We start from the raw sequence: 14914 nt of genomic DNA, 5'->3' as shown, positions 1-14914 counted from the left end.
CAAATCCAACAGACAAAAGCATCCTCATGATGCTGTGTGCAGAATGGCAGTTGAGAAATGAACTGTTTTGTCCCTGCTGAGACCTCCCAGACATTTTAATTCATTTTCCTGCGCTTCTGTTGGTTCCCTGATGCCTTCTGCACAGGCAACGGGAGAGAGAGAGTGCCCAGCTTGTGGCTCTGATCATCCTCAAGTCCTGGCAGCCCCTTCGCCTTGGAGACCTTCAACCGCATGGCCTTTGCGATATCCATCATCCTGGAAAACACCAGAGAAACACTGAGTCATCGGGGTGAATGAATTTTCTATACTGTAACACTGCACAAAAGATCAACAGCCTTTTGCCTCAAGGGAGAAGCCAGGAGGCATCAGTGAGCAGGATGTGTTCTCTGAATATCAAGGATACCATGGAGACAGAATCTGGAAGTATTCAAAGACTACAGGGTAGAGCCTTCCTGGGGAGGCTAGAATGCTACTGAGCTGTGCACCGCCACCTCAGAGACATTATAAACCCAAACTGCCTTACTCAAGGGCCAGCTGACTTGAGTAAAAAATAATGCTGCTTTCCACTTCCTTATGAAGAGGGGAGCAGGCATTATTTGTGTTCAGCTGCTGCTGCTGGCAGCCCATGGTTGCTTCCCAGCACACTCATCTCCCGTGTGTAGTACAATGAATGGAACCTTATACAGCAAGAATATCTCTTAGCCACTAAAATTCAGCATCCTTAGCTGTAAGAAGAGGGGCTTGGCTGAGATGCGCAGCGTGAAGAACTTGGGCAAGAAGGCATTAGCCAGAACACACCTGGAGGCTTGTCAAACAGAGAGAACAGAGTGGATCCAAAGGGAAGCTAGCAGGGATATAGGTGTCCTGGCCTCAGCTGGGGTCCTGAGAACACAAAAGTTCCAGAATCCTCCCAGCTGACTTTATTATCTCTGAAATACAAACAGATTCAGTTTGGAAGGGTTCTTCAGTTAAACCTCCCACTGCAAGCAAGGATCATCCCATGAGGTGGCTCAGGGCTATGCCTGTTCTCAGTTTTTCCAACAGTTCCCAGCCTCGTACACCCTTTTCTCAACAGCATCCTATGCCCTCTGTTCCCAGCTCCAGCACAGCAGTTAAGAAAAAAAACCTGCACGTCAACTGTGAAAACCAATGTGGATTCCTTAAAAAGCTTAGTTCCAAAAAGAAAAAAAAAAAGAAAGAAAAAAATGGATGGAAACCAACAGCAAACACTGCTGTTAAACCCACTACTACCCATGAAAGAATAAAAAGCATAACTGGGGCCAAAATCAGAAGTACTTGCATCAAGGCTGACTAGGGAGCCTGCAAAACCAAGAGGAGACTAGGGGCTCTGATAACTTCCAGTAATTAACCACACCTCAACATTGCATCCTTCAGCCAGAAACCCTAGGGTAGTCTGCGTTTTTCTCACTTGCAGTGAAGGGTTTGTGTCCCTCCATAGTTCCTACCCAGCCGCACAACCACTAAACAATCCTGATAAGAATGACCAACATAACCGAGTTAGGAAGCACACGTACTTGGCGTCACCATTGCCCAGAGAACAGGGCAGGGTAAGTCAGAGATACTAATGAGCACGGCTGAACAGTCACGAATAAGGCCACTTGACCCCTTCTGAGACAGTGTTAACAAGCTGCCTGCTGAGCTGATGTCTGCTTACTGGGAGACTTCCCAGCAAGCACTGTGGACAGGCTTATCAGAACTGCTCCATTCGTGATTTATGCTGCAGGGGCCAGAGACAGTACAGCACAAAGATCTGCCAGGGATGGAGGAGCTCCAGCGGGCTCTGGCTGACACCTGCTGGGAAAAGCAGGTCTTGCAGCTAACAGGAGGTGCACACCACTTCCATATTCTTCCATGGAAAATTAAAGTCTAGAGAAGAACTGCCCCCAAAAGCTAATACGGCAAGGGTTGTTTGCCCTGAAGCTTGTTCTGCAAGCTGTTTTCTACCCATTCACCTTCACTGACCCAGATTTGGCAAATCCTTATGTGAAATACTATAGCCAGCAGTTCTGCCTACAACCTGTCCACATGATGCTTTGCTGAAAAGTCCCTAAGCCAACCAGTATTTCAGAAACAAAACCAACCTCATCAGTGCCAAACCCAGAGTGGTGAATTTCAGGCACCTTGGATTCCTCCATGTAAACACCAACTACATGCTCACAGTGTGATTATGAGAAAAAAAGACAACCCTGTTTCCAGTTTTCCTGTTGCAGTGAGCTGCAAACCTGCACTTACACCCAGACTGGTACCTAATCCCTACCTAACTGGAGCTCTTCAGGAAGAAGGGGCACAAAAAACATGAAAGCAAAGAGTGATGTGATTTGTCGGGCAAGAAATGGGGTTGGATGGCAGTGGATAGATCTTCTCCTGGAATCTGCCCTGGCTGCCTCCGTTTCCATCCCTGCAGTATAGCTGAAGAACGTCTCAATGCACCTGAGGACCTCTTTGCAACACGTGCCCTTTCAAAGTTTGAGACATATAGCCACCCTCCTTTATGAGCGTCAGGGCTTCAAAATAAATCTTCAACACAGTCGTAAAAGACAGAGTCCAACTACAACAAAAGGGACTCGCTAGCACGTGTCACTGTACTACCCAGGTGACAGAAAGGCTCCAGGGGCTCTTTGTAGGAGGATCACAGCATATCTCAGAAGGTAGGAACAAACACGACTTACCTGCTTTCTTGGAGCTTCATATCATTCTGCAGGATGGTGAGGTCTGCTTGGAAGTTGTTAATGTGCAGAGCCAATGCAATGACGTATGCTGTGATTTTAGCCTTCATCGATGCAGAGACTAAATTCTGGACACTGCACGGCAAGAGGGAGACCACATAAGATGTTTTGGGTTCACTGACACTCAACACAATCTCAATGAGGCACAGACCAAACTGAAGCCCCAGTTAAACAAGACTAACTTTCCTAGACACCAAAAAAGACCTCAAAGCAACAGAGACCTCTGATCACAGGGGCCTAACGGGCTTCTTTGTCCTTCTCACACAGCCCTGTTTCTGTTGAAGCGCCGGCCCCTGGGGTTGTTTATCACTATGTAGTCTTGACAAAATCACTAAGGGCATTTCAGATTCTTTGGCAGGCTGGTCCCTTGCAAGAGGAAAGCAAAGGGAAGCTGTTCTGAGGGCGTTCAATTTAACTACTAATGGCACCTCAAATACATAATCCAAACAAAGCAGATCCCTGGCTAGCAATCCTGAGAGCATTTGACTGCTCATCACTGGTTTGGGCCTTCAGACAAAAGCTGGCCCATTTGGACTCAAATTCTCTGCTCATGGCAGTGCAGCTGTGCAATAGCTGAGCACTGGCATTATGCTCCTTCCAGGCAGATAGGCTGTTGGCTCCCTGAGTGTGGAGAAGGCACTGTGGCAAGAGTGAGGGTACCATTCACTCTTGCCTGCATATTGGTGCTTCCACTCATGAGCGCTGCTGAAAACTTTTATCCAAATTTCTAACTACTTAGTTGTAAGTGGCGTCTTTCTTAAGGCTGCAGCCAAGAGCCAGGTGGCGAAAGCCAGCCTATGGCAGCTGCACAAGGCCCTCTCTGCAGTGAGACAGCACTCGCCACCAAGTAAATGGCTCTTACACTGCTGGAAAGGAGGACCTTATGGGACCTTCCCAGCCTCCGCTCCAGCAGAGAGTGGTGGCTTCTCCTGGCTGACCTTCACAGCAGGACCAGACCCGTTCTTACTATACCAAACGTTGTCACTGCTGGTGGAACAATGCCTGGGCAAAGCTTAGGCAGAACTCTTTGGCCTGTATCCATATGAGTGCAATGGCACGAGTGTCAGCCCAGCACATGTTAAGCAGTGCAAATCTGTATGCAGTTCTGTCTGTGTAGGTTTCAATGGAGAATCCAAATATGTCAAGTCAGGTCTAGGGTCAAGGAAAAGCACCCCGTTATGCTAATTAAACCATGAGAGTATAAAAAAAGCACCATTATTTAGCCACCGCACTACCTCTGTCCTGACCCACTCTGGGACGGTGGAAGAGCTGACGCACCCATCTGTCAGCAGACTTGGTTCACAGTGAAAATATATGTGCGGACAGCTACCCATTTAGTTGCACAGTCGAGAGTCACCTGCAAAACAAGGATCCATTCTGCCATCCTGCATCCAGAAATGGTCAGGCAGATGGCTAGGCATCCCACTTGGTCACGCTAGCTAAATCCACAGGTGCAGGCTCGCTTTTGCACACATGACCCTGCTTCTCCTAGTCACTTTTTAGGCCTGTGCTGTCTAAAATGGACTATCACCAGCCATGACCCAGTGTTCTACAAGGCTGGGGGTGTGATGCAAGAGAAGCTACTGCCGTCTTCCATTTTGGTAGGAAGTTTCCTGATAATATGTCCACGGCCCTTCAAGCTGAACTCTGCCATATCTCTGCCTCAAGAGCATCAAAGCAAACACAGTTCCTTACCTGCCATTGTTGTAGGTCAGTGAAGTGAAATTCTTCATGAGTTTCCTGCTAATAATGTGTGGGCATTCAGGGCCCATTGGATCTAGGACAGAAAAGGGTTTTGCAGTGGAATGAGAAACACATACTCTCTCTTGTACTGCCCACCTCCAGCTATCATAATAGCACATTTATTACCATGATATTTATTGCCTCTTCCCAGGAACACAGAGAACCTAAAAGGAACCTGGACACTTGATTTCTAGGTCTCAATTTTTCAGGTCAGACAGAAACTTTTAACAGCTTTTCTTTTCTTTACAAATGGGATCTTCCACTTCAATACTACACAATCTAAAAGGCATGCATGTGTGCCTACACATATATTTCTTTTAATACATTCCTGCCTTTTAATAGATGGCCCTGTCACAAAATACTATTAAAACTGAAACCATGCTAACGAATTCCTATTAGCACCAAGACTAGTCATTTCCACTTTCTCCTTGACTAAGTCTTACAGGGTGAATCCTCTGCCATCAGCAATGCAGGAAGATACTTACAGTGAGACTTGCCATTTCCTCCTCCATCGCACCCCTGCTATTGAAAATGCTAACAATGACATTTTCAGCACTGACAAGGAGATTCAGATACGCAAGTTCTGTGGAAGATGGCAAGTCTTGAAAATCTCAACCAAAATATTTTGTGCGGTGCTTTTGAGAACAGCAGTTCCTGCCGTTTTAAAAGAAAGATCCTAAAGACAACAGAGGTATGATCACTGTGATCCACACATTGAGCTAATAAGCAAAGGATGATGAAAATATTCTCAAAAGCACAAAAGGAGATATAAAGGATGTATTGTGTACTATATTGTGTACAAACTGGAACACAGGAATTCCATCTGGACATGAGGAAAAACTTCTTTACTTTGAGGGTGGCAGAGCACTGGCACAGGCTGCCCAGAGATGTGGGGGAGGCTCCTTCTCTGGAGATACTCCAAACCCACCTGGATGCATTCCTGTCCAGCCTGCTCTTGGTGAACCTGCTTGGGCAGGGGGGTTGGACTAGATGATCCCTGAAGGTCCCTTCCAACCCCTACCATTCTGCGATTCTGTATGCCTCTTGCACCTGGATTGTGGAGGCAGGATGAAGGACAGAGCTGATAGTTTCCAGCCTCTTGGCTTAAGACTAAAGTGTGAAAATATAAATCATGTTTGTAAGTACAGAAGTATTGACAAACTAGAAAGAATCTCAAAACTTCCAACCGAAGCTACCCTGTCTCCTACCAAGAGGACCTTATGGTGCCACCCTGATGCATGGCAGTTAGAAAGAGACTGAAAAAGATTAGACATACATCTCCCAGCAGGTGTAGATCTAACAACCTTCAGCAACCCAAAGACCCTCAAACTCAGCATGAAACAGACTGGAAGCAACTGCTGCAGCTAGCTGTTTGACCACAGCTTGTTCTGGGCAGCTTTACTATTTTCTACTGCAGTAATTACAACCCAAGTCTCAGTAGATAGCTTAAAACTGGAGGAGCTGAAAATTCTCTTACGCTTCTTCTTGATCACTTTCAGGTAGCTGAACTTAATAAGGGTGTCCAGGAACCAGAGGCATCGGGCTTTGTGATCTCTTCTCTTCTCATCATCAGGCAGGAACTTCAGCTCCTCTAAAACAAAGCAGCAATGGCTGAAGGAGAAAGAGCGGGAAGATGAGGCTTAAAGAACCAGAAACCACTTTGCATCCTCAGAATGACAGGACACACCTGTAAATTCAATGCTTAGCTGTTTAAAAAGAGTTCCCTGGACACCTATAAAGGACAGCCCAGGAGGCTGCTTTGTGAGCACACTTTCCCATCAATGCCTACCACATTCAGCCAGCCCCTTTCAGTGTGCAGCTACTAAGAAGGTCCCTGCACTGCAGAAACCGCAGGATCTCGACACAGCACACAGATGCACTTCTACTCCATCACAGACAGACAGGAAACACAGGGAGCAAGGTGCAGTTTGTGCTTTTCCTGCTCACTTCAGCCCTTCAGCACAAGAACTTAACAGCTCTAAATGTATGGCCATGCCAGCTTGTCAAGCCACAGCAAGTCAGTACTTGGCTGAAATAGTGCCCAGCCACAGGCATACTGTGCTCTGCACAGCTCTGCGGACTCCCTTCTAGGCACCCCACTTTGGATTTCTCTGCTCTCTTTCTCTGCAAGCAGTTTGCCGAAGGGCAGCCATGCTGCTGTGCACACAGCTTCCTCACCTGTAAAACTATACCCCACGTTCCCCAAGGTAGGCGTTGCTCAGCCATGCTTGGATCAAATGTCCTCCCTCTGCACTGAAAAGTCAGCCTGGGTATTCTGGAGCTGGCAGCAGTAGCCATCCTGCCCATAGAAACACTGCAGTGTTACAGGGCCCACCTCAAGTACTACAAGGCTGTTTGCAACAGCATTACCTTTTCTCTTCTGTTTTCTTGGCGATTTCTTCTGGAGTGATATTAACAAAGACTGCTGCTGGAACCCGCAATGCTTCATACTCTGCTGGGGACAGAACTGGAAGGATTTTAAAGAAAAGAACAAGCATGTCTATGCTAACCCTTCTGGTCTGAACAGCCCGCAGTGCGATAAGCTCTGTCCACTCTTCCTTTAGGTGTGGGGCAGGGAAGGAAATTATAAGTAGGCAGGACACAACAAGAAGATTAGGAAGCTGGCCAATAACAAAGATCTCTAAAGGACTGTGGCTTAACTGTAAGCCACTTCTGCACGACTGAACTCACTGCTATTCCCAGTCAACTGCTGCAAAAAGGGAGGCACAGCATCCTGTTCTCTGTAGAAAAGAGGCAGGATATGAGACTTACAGGCTGAAAAAAATCTTAACACATCATGTCCCTGCTCTCAGTTTTTGGCTTGTGAGGGGAGAAGGCTTGGCTCATTCACACGCCTGGCATCACTCAGTCCCACAAGCCAGACCATTAACATCGAGGCTTACAGGTGTGGGAAACCACTCTGCCACAGAAAAAGATACTGTCCTCAAACTTGTAAACATTTTCTGGTTTGTCAGCATCTTCATTACATGGTGGGAGGAAGATAGAGATGTTCTGTACATCATCTTGGGCCACATCCTGGATCAAAGCTTTGGAGGAAAGCAGAAAGAAAAGTATTTGGACCATGCAAATAAAAACACGGAGAACATGACCACAACTCCAAATCCTAAGTCTACCTAATGCTGATTCACCAGTTTAGTCACAGCTGGAGTTCTAAAGGTTTAAAACTCCAGTTCAGTTTATCTCCCTTGGGAGAGTAGTAAAGAAAAGGCTACACCTCTTCCCTATTTTGTTTCATTACTGCCACATGTAGGAGCTGACTGTACAGAAAGCATTCCAGTAGGCACAGAAAAGCCAAGAGCTTCTGATATGCCTGCTATGTATCGAGAATGTCGGGTTTTAGGCTGGTGTCATCATTTTTACCAAGAATTTTCTGTTCCCCAAAATTTTGAAAAGCCACTTCAGACCAGATAAAAATCTAGGAAAGAAGTGTACCAAGACCAACTGGTTGCTGCCACTGCACCTCTTGCCTGCAGGGTGAGCAGAATATGGTTTCAGCACCCTGGGTTCCATTGGATATCCATTTGGCACAAAGCAGCTCTGAGATCACAGTCAATATCCAACCTGGAACACAAGGGATGAGAGCTGTCTAAAGAGACATAACTCCCATTCACAGCCAGTGAAACTCAGAATCCCAGAAGTACTGGTGGAAAGGAGCTCTGGGAAGTCCCCTGTTCAACCTCCTGCTCAGAGTAGGACTGTCTACAGCACTACATCAGGGAAATCCTGGCTTTGTCCTGCCAAAGCTTGGAAACCCCCAAGGATGGTGACTCCGCACTACTCTGACCTGTCCCAGGGCTGCACCACCCTCCAAGGCAAGAAGGTTCCCCCAGTCTCCAACATGGACCTCCCAAGGTCCAACAGCAACTTGTACTGTTCACTCTTGTGGGCACTGCTGAGAAAGGTTTGGTTCTGACTGCCCTTCAGGCAACTGTGGCCTCCTCTCTGCCAGATTAAACAAACCCAACCCCCTTTCCTCTCCTTGGCACTTGTGTGCTCCAGGCCCCTGCCCTTTCTTGTTGCCCTGCCATGACTCCTCTGTCTTTTCTCCACCTCCTCCTTGATCAGGTCAGGGGTGCAGGGGGGTGGCACAGGCTGGACAACATAATACAGAAGCAGCCTCATCAGCACTCAGTGTCAGGGTTATCAACTCTCCTTGAAACGTCACCTCAGTGTGATACTTTAGAGACTGAACTTTCCCTTCAGTAGTGACAATAACCAAGGCCACGGCGAACTCCTGTTTGCTGCAGGCTCCTCCATAGCAGAAGCCTAAGTCCATCAGTCTGGCTCTCAACAGCACTGGGGACAGCACTTGATGGCGCTGTGACAATATTCTTACCTGTTACTCCCTTTGCATCTATAATGTTTGCTGCTGCTTTTGTCACAGCAGTACTCAGAATATCATTGCCCACTGCATTCATTCGCCGAGAGTTCAGAGCTCGCTTCTGTTTGCTGGTGCCAAAGGCCTCAATGCACAAATCCATCTGTTCAAGAGAGAAGTAAATTAAAACACACTGCTGAACTGAAGACACTTTGCATGTAAGAGGAAAACTCAGCTAACCACCACTTGCTCTACATGCACATCCTCTAAGAGAACTTCAAATATTTCACTGGGTACAACCCAACCATACAACAAGCACTGATCTGCACGGGGGCAGGAAGTAACTGGGATTGTATTCAAGGTCTGAAATAATTATGAAAACACTGCCAAGTGAGGCACTAATAATGCAGTGCCTCACAGACTTTCAAGGCACAGAGGCAGTGCTGAACCTGCATAGGTTTAGCCTGCAGTAAACCAAACATCACAGTCTCAGACAAGTATCATCTGCCACTGTTAGCTGCATAATCACAGTACAATATGATATAGGGTTTCAACTTTACCTTCTCCCTGTATGATTTGTTCCGATAATCCTTTGTGTCATCAGGTATTAAGTTATCTATAACAGAACAAAAGTCAGTAAGCTTGGCTTGCAGCAGCCAGGACAACACATGTATTTGGTATCCCTTTAGCTCTTGGCACAAAGGATTTAAAGACCTGGCACAACATTTAAAGACGTCAATAAGATTTTGTAAATTAAAAAACACACTGAATATAAGACTATGTACCTAGAACAAAAAAAGGGAAAAGCAGGCCAGTTTTTGCTATAATGCCTACAAGCGTAAAGCATGGATTGCAACAATACCCAGGTGCTGCTGCACAGTGGAAAAAAAACAAAAGCTCCCACAAGTCTGTGTTCTTTGGGTTATCCTCCTGGGTTCACTAACAAAAAGCAGTTCTGCCGAAGAAAATCTCTTTTGCTTTTCAGTGATCTAGTCCCTTGACCTGACAATTTCCTGGCCTCCCTCAACAGAGCATACCTAGACAGGGTTGCACTTATTCTGAAAAGTGACAACTTTCTTACCAAGTCCAGCACTTCCACCCTCCCACCCATAATGCTCTCTGCTTAACATCCACCCTAAATTTCACCTTGCTTTCTTCCCTCTGTTTTTCACATCATGCAGTGCCTTAGGAGAAGAGTGTGATGTACCCTTGTTCCTCCACGCTGAGAGAATAAAGCAGAAACGAGAAAGAAAGAGCAGGCAGGGACACAACCCAGAGCACTGCTGTCAGCAACCAACAGTCGATAGCTGAATGCACAGACAGCTCTGGAATGCTGTGACTCCGGTACTGGGGTTAGACACAGTATCGTCCTACCTGACAGCAAGGGCTGCATGTTGAATATTTCAGCATTATAGACTTCCATTTGGCCAGAGTCCTTGTCTAACACACCAACAAAATACCTAGGAAGAACAGGAGCAAGTGACTAGCAAGAGACAGTCCAGTGGAAGTGACGTTTTAAGACACGTGGTGTTTTAAGACACATGTGTACTCCCCATACCCTGCAAATTCTTTTGCTTTGCAAATACAAGTTTTACAAGCACATTCAGAATGCCACAATAAAAGAAGTTACCTCCAAGGTATGCACTGTATATATGTATACATATATATAAAAATACATACTTGTAGCTCGAAGTAAGTGTAGAAGTCTTAAGACAACTAAATTGGCTCCAAAATGCACACACAAAGTCTAAGTGCCAAAGTGCTAGCTGCTATTCTCTTTTGTCTTTTTTTTGATGTGTCGGGACCCTTGGTTTCTCAGTGCTTCTCTGCAGTTTTCTGTGGTTTTAAAACTTGAGTTCCCTGTGGCCAGTTCTCTGCTTAGTACAAGTCACTTTACATCCTCAGAACTTCTCAGAAATGTGACTTTGCTGTGCCTAAAATAAGGTAATTGCTCCTAGGTAAATTCCTTTCCATCCCACATTTCAGAGGGGCAAGCCCAAAAAGTTTGTGCTGCTCCTCACCATGTCTCATCACCCACCAGGAACAGCCTGTATGTCACCCTTGGCTGCAACTGATCAGGGTATCAGCTGCACCAGTTTCTTATCCAGCCAGAAGAGTTCATTCCATGTGATCCCTTCTGACTGGTGCCTGAACCAGCTCTGCTCTGTAACACAGCTTCCTAAAACTCAGCACAGACTTTCTGAAGACAAAACGGGCTTGCACAACAGGCTGCTTGTTGCAGTGGGAGCAATATTCTCTATGCAACTGCCCTCAGAGGAGCTGCCCGAGTACAGTGGGAATCACAGCACTCCACTGGCCAGAAGGGACATCTGGGCAGCTCCTGCAGTCCCAGGGAGCCCAGAATTTTGTCAGGCTCATTGACCTTCCACTAAGAATAAACTAGGCTGTTGCTCAGAGGTGGTTTCTGCTCCGTGTTATACCCACATTAGCAGTTTTGAGTGCAGTTTTAGGCTGACAGGTGCCAAGAGCTATGGTAATGGATCCCCTGGAGGAAATCCTCATGCATGCAACTGAAGCAGATGTGGGAGGAAAGGGACAGAAGGATGGGGTGGAAAAACTTGAAAAAAGAGCAAGAAATTACTTAATTGATTCTTGCCTGCATCTCTGGATGTACTGCAGAGGCACGTGCACACCTAATGCAACACTTAATGTGTTCAGAGATGAGAGCACTAAATCTGCCTAGAAATAATACTGCATTGATACACGTATCGTACATGTTCATTAAACCAAACTTCTCTCTCCAAACTCAAGAAGAAAAAGCTTCTTGGTGCCTTTCTTCAGCTACAGCATCTTAAACTGAAGACTGTTATATCTGAAGGTCCAGCCCTCCTGGTTTACACAGAATGGTCAGGGTTGGAAGAGACATCTGGAGATCATCTAGTCCAAACCCCCTCCCAGAGCAGGGGCACCGACAGCAAGTTGCACAGGACAGCATCCAGGCAGGTTTGGAATGTCTCCAGAGTGGGAGACTCCCCCACCTCTCTGGGCAGCCTGTGCCAGCGCTCTGCCACCCTCACAGGAAAGAAGTTCCTCCTCATGTTAAAATGGAACTTCCTATGGTCAAGTTTGTGCCCGTTCCCTCTTGTCCTATCACTGGGCACCATTGGAAAAAAGACTGTTCTCATCTCCCTGGCACCCTCCCTTTAAGTGTTTATAAGCATTAATGAGATTCCCCCCTCAGTCTTCTTTTCGCTAGACTAAAGAGACCCAAGTCCCTCAGCCTTTCCTCATAAGAGAGATGTTCCAGTCCCCTAATCATCTTTGTAGCCTTTGCTAGACCCACTCCAGCAGTTCCCTGTCCTTGAACTGGGGAGCGCCGAACTGGACGCAATACTCCAGATGCGGCCTCACCAGGGCAGAGCAGAGGGGGAGGATGACCTCCCTCGATCTACTGGCCACACTCTTTTTGATGCACCCCAGGATGCCATTCACCTTCTTGGCCGCCAGGGCACATTGCTGGCTCATGGTCATCCTGTTGCCCACCAGGACTCCCAGGTCCCTTTCCGCAGAGCTGCTCTCCAGGAGGTCAGCCCCCAACCTGTACTGGTGCAGGGGGTTATTCCTCCCCATATGCAGTACCCTACACTTCCCTTGTTGAATTTCATAAGGTTTCTCTCCGCCCAACTCTCCAGCCTGTCCAGGTCATGCTGTATGGCAGCACAGCCTTCCGGCGTGTTTCAGTTTTCAGAAAGAATAAAGATTAGTATTAACCTGTTTTGACTTCCTACTTGCAGGGGTGAAACAGTTCCTTTTACAGAATTATAGGACAGAATAGAGTATTTCAGTTGAAAGGGACCTACAAGGATCATTTAGTCCAACTGCCTGACCAATTCAGGGCTTACCCAACAGTTTTACATGACTCAGTTTGCTCTTCACTTACTCACCCCACCAGTACTTTAACTAGTCAGACATGATCAGGTCAGTGCAGTCCAACTAAATAAGAGATAAGCTATGCGAGCAAACCACGCAGGGCACTGGAGTGGACCTATGGAGCAGATCACTTGGTAGCAAGAGCCTGACATGCACCTTACACATACTTCAGTGTTGTGTAGGCTAGCAGGAGCAGTAATATGCATCAAAGGAGAAAAGAAACACCTTTGGGTATCACAAGGCAAGATTATTTCATATTGGCTCTCCACCCATTTGGTGGTTCTATTAAAGAACGAGAAAGATTTCACATACAGAATACTTCTTAGGAGGCCAGTGGGATCTGTCCCAGCACCACAAAGGTCACGTTCTTACACCAGGACATGTAAAGGCTGGTGATTTCACCAATGCTTCCTTTTACAGTGTGTGGCACAGACAGCCTATTAGTTCACACAGCAGCATCGTGCTGTGGCCCTGAAGTTAAACAGTAACTAATGACCATGGGGTTTCCTGGGCAGCAGAATATGACCTTGGCAATTTCTTAATCTTAATTTCTTAGTTTTTTAATAACAAAGCTGTTATTCCTAGGTTTCAGCTACATCAGATCATCTCACCTTTTCCTTCACAAGGCCTTTTCAAATACATTCTATTTGTATTCAACATCACAATTTCCAAAGGGACATAACATGCAAAAACAATGCAGCTGCCAGGTGCTGGAGCCTCCTGTCAAAATCCCCTTGATTCAAATCACAGCCTCTGTGGGAACTTCTGAGCCAGCTTTAAGAAAGGCTACCAGGAACTTTGTGTCTGAGCAATTCCTCTGCTTCCACCTCCATGTTCCCGCCCCCATTTTGCCAGCAACCCATACCTGCATAAGGAGTTATGTTTCAGAACTCCACTGCCAAAGTTCTTCCCCACATATGAAAGCCTTTCAGTTTCTGATACCTGAAAAACAAAGAAAAATTACTTGGAACACAGGGCTGTGAATAACCTTCTCTGCATCTGCTTTATTTTCCTGAGTCGTTTATTCCCCAAGCAAATCATGCATGTAAGTAGCTGTAAAACTTCACAATAGCAGCAGAAAGCATCTTCTGTCTTTAAGTTTGGTTCTCTCTTCACTGAAAGAAATAGAAATCTCCTTATAATGTAATTTAACAACAACAACGGTAAAGAATTCACTGTGGTCACTGTGTAAACATAACAGAACAGATTTTGTGATCAAATGGACCTGACTAGGTGTCAAGGAAGAGCTTTTAATTTGCAACTGTTATTTCCCTTTAGGTTATTAAACTAAACCATGAACTTCACTAATGGAACCATTGGCTGAGAACAGACAATCACTTATCAATCAGCATTTTTCAAATAAGCATCTACTTAGTTCTGAAGGAAAGGTCTCTCACACGTCACTCTCAACATCATTAATCAAAATGTCCCATATTGCATCATTCAGGGTCTTTTCTGTCCCAAGGGTCAACCCACAATGCCCAGCCTGAAGGGGCATGGTCTGATCCAGACAGGCTCCCCACAAACCACCATGCCATGCGACTTGGCAGGGCTGCAGGACCCACTCCTGCTTCTCCGGGGCCCATGGGCGGAACCCACAGGCTCTCCCTGTGGGTCTCTGCAGAAGCGTGGGCAGCCTTGTCAGGGAGCTTACCAGCACCCAGCACTCTACATGGTACAGAAACAGCTCTTCCCTTGCCCTACACTTCCCTGTTCTGCCACCCCCATCACCCCCACCTCCATTGTGGTGGCAGCCCACACAAGAACTTCCTCTGAAATCCTACAGACGTGAATTTTGGAAAATGGTTCTCTCTCACACACAGGCTGGGCCTAAACTCTGATTATTTTTTAAGAATCTGGTACAAAAGCGAAGCTCCATGTAGATTTTCTGAGCCTTGCTCACTGCTGGGTAAGGAGAGCAGCTGGCGCAGGGCAGCAGGCAGGAGTCTGGAGAGGAACGGCAGTCTCCCCGAGGCAGGACCACAGGAGCTGTGTGTCTGATCGAGGTTTCCAGCTCCTACTTGCAGGAGCTGCCGTGACCACAACCATAAGGGCAAAAAAGGGCGAAAACCCATCACTACGTGCCGAGGCGGGGACTACACGTGCGCCCTCAGCACAGCTCCGGCCGCAGCCCTCTCCCTGGTCTCTAACGCGCCCTGCAGTGCTGCCGCCCCGGTGGCGCCGTTTCCCGCGG

At 46.8% G+C, this 14914-nt stretch overlaps 1 protein-coding gene across 1 annotated transcript; it reads right to left on the bottom strand.

The window, feature by feature from the left end:
* Positions 1-14306, bottom strand: POLR1E (polymerase (RNA) I polypeptide E, 53kDa). Its single transcript, XM_009880552.1, has 11 exons — positions 14286-14306; positions 13586-13662; positions 10204-10289; positions 9390-9445; positions 8848-8992; positions 7430-7537; positions 6861-6957; positions 5968-6101; positions 4443-4524; positions 2691-2822; positions 1-255 (listed from the first exon to the last, which is right to left on the bottom strand). The coding sequence occupies exons 1-11, from the start codon at positions 14304-14306 to the stop codon at positions 96-98; spliced, it is 1098 nt and encodes a 365-aa protein (XP_009878854.1). The 3' UTR covers positions 1-95.
* Positions 14307-14914: the final 608 nt, after the last annotated feature.

Source organism: Charadrius vociferus, unplaced genomic scaffold (assembly GCF_000708025.1).
Source record: "Charadrius vociferus isolate BGI_N301 unplaced genomic scaffold, ASM70802v2 scaffold633, whole genome shotgun sequence".
Lineage (NCBI taxonomy): Eukaryota > Metazoa > Chordata > Aves > Charadriiformes > Charadriidae > Charadrius > Charadrius vociferus.
Note: the sequence above shows the minus strand (reverse complement) of the source record. Positions and strands in the feature narration are given on the sequence as shown.

Bases quoted from the DNA above. Each gene is read 5' to 3' on its own strand.
- POLR1E (XM_009880552.1), bottom strand. From the start codon at position 14,306: ATGGGCCCCGGAGAAGCAGGA. The intron at 7,538-8,847 runs GTAAGAATATTG...TTTCCTCCAAAG, and splicing joins AGATGCAAAGGGAGTAACAG to CTTTGATCCAGGATGTGGCC. The intron at 6,102-6,860 runs GTAATGCTGTTG...TTTCTCCTTCAG, and splicing joins AAGAAAACAGAAGAGAAAAG to CCATTGCTGCTTTGTTTTAG.